This window comes from Penaeus japonicus, unplaced genomic scaffold, assembly GCF_977035675.1.
Source record: "Penaeus japonicus unplaced genomic scaffold, GWHDUDI00000001_assembly GWHDUDI00000009, whole genome shotgun sequence".
NCBI classification, from domain to species: Eukaryota; Metazoa; Arthropoda; class Malacostraca; order Decapoda; family Penaeidae; genus Penaeus; species Penaeus japonicus.
This window is the reverse complement of record NW_028234411.1, coordinates 37,701,390-37,703,889: the sequence shown is the minus strand read 5'-3', so window position 1 is coordinate 37,703,889 and position 2,500 is coordinate 37,701,390. Positions and strand designations below refer to the sequence as shown.

At 39.3% G+C, this 2,500-nt stretch overlaps 1 protein-coding gene across 1 annotated transcript in view; it reads left to right on the top strand.

The window, feature by feature from the left end:
* The window catches only part of LOC122252625 (uronyl 2-sulfotransferase-like), a 70,809-nt gene that overhangs the window by 32,234 nt on the left and 36,075 nt on the right, over positions 1-2,500 (top strand). Inside the window, exon 5 of the mRNA XM_043015199.2 lies at positions 2,229-2,381. Within this exon, the coding sequence (XP_042871133.2) occupies positions 2,229-2,381 (153 nt within the window). The remainder of the gene's footprint in view (positions 1-2,228; positions 2,382-2,500) is intronic.

Sequence of the window (2,500 nt, the reverse complement as noted above, 5' to 3'; positions counted from 1 at the left end):
CATTCCAAAACTACTACGGAATGTGAATCAAATCATTTTCTAAACAAACACTGAGATTACTCTAAAACTGATCAAGGTCCCACGAAAACCTTGTCTCGGTAGTAATATACTTGCATATTCCGGGTCAACAGCCATATTCTGAAGACAGTAGACTCATCATTATCATCATATACCACACACACAAAAAATATAGAACAAAATCGACGAATATTTTTACTCACTAGTCGCTGACAAAAAAAAAAAAAAAAAAAAAAAAATCCATGATTACGAAAAGAACATACAAACAAACGTTTAAAACAGGCAGCTTCTCCCATATCTTCTTCCTGACAATTACAAAACCTCAGTCAGACAGTAAAAATTACGGATGTTTGCGCAGAGAACACGACCTCCTGGTGTATTTCCGCTCCATAAGCGCTACATCACATTAATAAGCGCTGTAAACCATAAATACTATATTATTGTGCTATTTTATTTCTTAATGGGCATTGTTGGTGTTTCCTTCTTGGTATTAATCTTCCTTTACTTTTAGTACTCTTGCGCTGTCTTACTATGTTCAAGTATATCATACAAGACGCTGGTGTATAATATTACTTTTGATTAACAATGTTAGAAAGAGAGAGAGAGAGGGAGAGGGAGAGAGGGAGAGAGAGAGAGAGAGAGAGAGAGAGACAGACACAGAGAGAGAGAGAGAGAGAGAGAGAGAGAGAGAGAGCGAGAAAGAGAGAGAGAGAGTGAGAAAGAGAGACAGAGAGAGAGAGAGAGAGAGAGAGAGAGAGAGAGAGAGAGAGAGAGAGAGAGAGAGAGAGAGAGAGAGAGAGAGAGAGAGAGAGAGAGAGAGAGAGAATGAGAGCTAGAAAGGTTGAAAGGACTATGAGTAGATAGTCAGAGGAAGATGCCATTTACACTTATATGTCAGACGTAACTCACAGTCAGAATCTCCAAATAATGGAACATTTTTTCTGAAAAAAAAATCTTTATTCGTAATGGCCCCAATTGATCAGAAAATGCGAAATCTTTCTAAGTAAATATTAGCATATCGAAAAATAAATCGTGTTTTTTTTCCTACTATTTTGTTTAGCCTTTTGTTATATTTTATGTATTCAGTCTCCTCTTGACGTCATCAGCTTCAACGAATCAATAGCAGCTGACCTGTGGTTTGCAATAATCTAAGCCACGAATAAGAGGAAGCTGTAAGCGACGTATCGGGGACGCAAAATCTCTCTCTCTCTCTCTCTCTCGCTTTTTCTCTCACTCTCTCTCTCTCGCTCTCTCTCTCTCTCTTTCTCTCTCTCTCTCACTCACTCACTCACTCACTCTCTCTCTCTCTCTCCCTGCCCCCTCTCTCTTTCTCTCTTTCTCTCTCTCCCTCGCCCCCCCCCCTCTCTCTCTCTCTCTCTCTCTCTCTCTCTCTCTCTCTCTCTCTCTCTCTCTTTCTCCCTCCCTCCCTCCCTCCCTCTCTCTCTTCAATGTGTCCTTTCACTTCTTGCTTCTTGACTGCTTGCAGATGAGAAGGGTCTGCTTTTGTTAGATTGCTGTCACGAGGATGCAAGAGTCAATATTTGTTTTTCTCCCGTTTTTCTTTTTCAATTTCTCTTTCAGTTAAAGGTCAAATGGATGGACCAATGACAGGATTTGATATATGAATGTCTGCGCATGTGTTAGTGTGTATGTGTGCTTATGTTTGTGTTTGTGTGTGTGTTTGTGTGTGTGTGCGTGTGTGTGTGTGTGTGTATGTGTGTGTGTTTGTGTGTGTGTGAACGAGGTTTTATGTTAATTGTTGTGTATTGTACATATTACTAATTCATTATTTTTTACCTAACTGCCCTTGGTATTAAAAATGAATTATAATAATCAAATTAATTACAACTCGTTTGAGTTTCTCAAATTAACTCTCGTATATGATAAGCTCACCGTAAATGGTGTTATGAAATCTTTGGGTATTTCTTTTTTTTTCTATCAAGAAATAACCCTCTCAACATTCTCATTCTCAGATCCAGAAAACAAAATAAACGACCCTCAGAATACATTCAATCTACGGCCACCAAAATAATAACCCTCTCACTTTCTTTTTTAGATCGTCGAAACAAAGGAAACGACATTCACTATAGTTTTAACGTATGTCAATCAGAATAACAGCCCTCTCAGTTCCTTAAAACAAAAGAAGTGACCTCCAATATAGTTTTCATGTACGTCAATTAAAAGACGAACCCTCTCACTTTCTTCAATAGATCCTTAAAGAAGAAGAAACGACCTCCAGAATCTTGGTTCAACATGCAGCTGGATGAGTGTGCGGCAACAGGGCACCCGGAGTGTAGGCCTACCCGTGGGGCTAACATGACCCTTCAGCTTACCTATTTCTGTGGTCATCATCCTACCTGTAGGTAAGTTCTGACATGTTCAGCAGAGAGTATGAATCATTGTATACACATTACTTCAGTGTCACTTGTCGATGTTATTTTTTTTTGTGTGTGAACGAGCTAGCGACTGCACCGTCATTGTG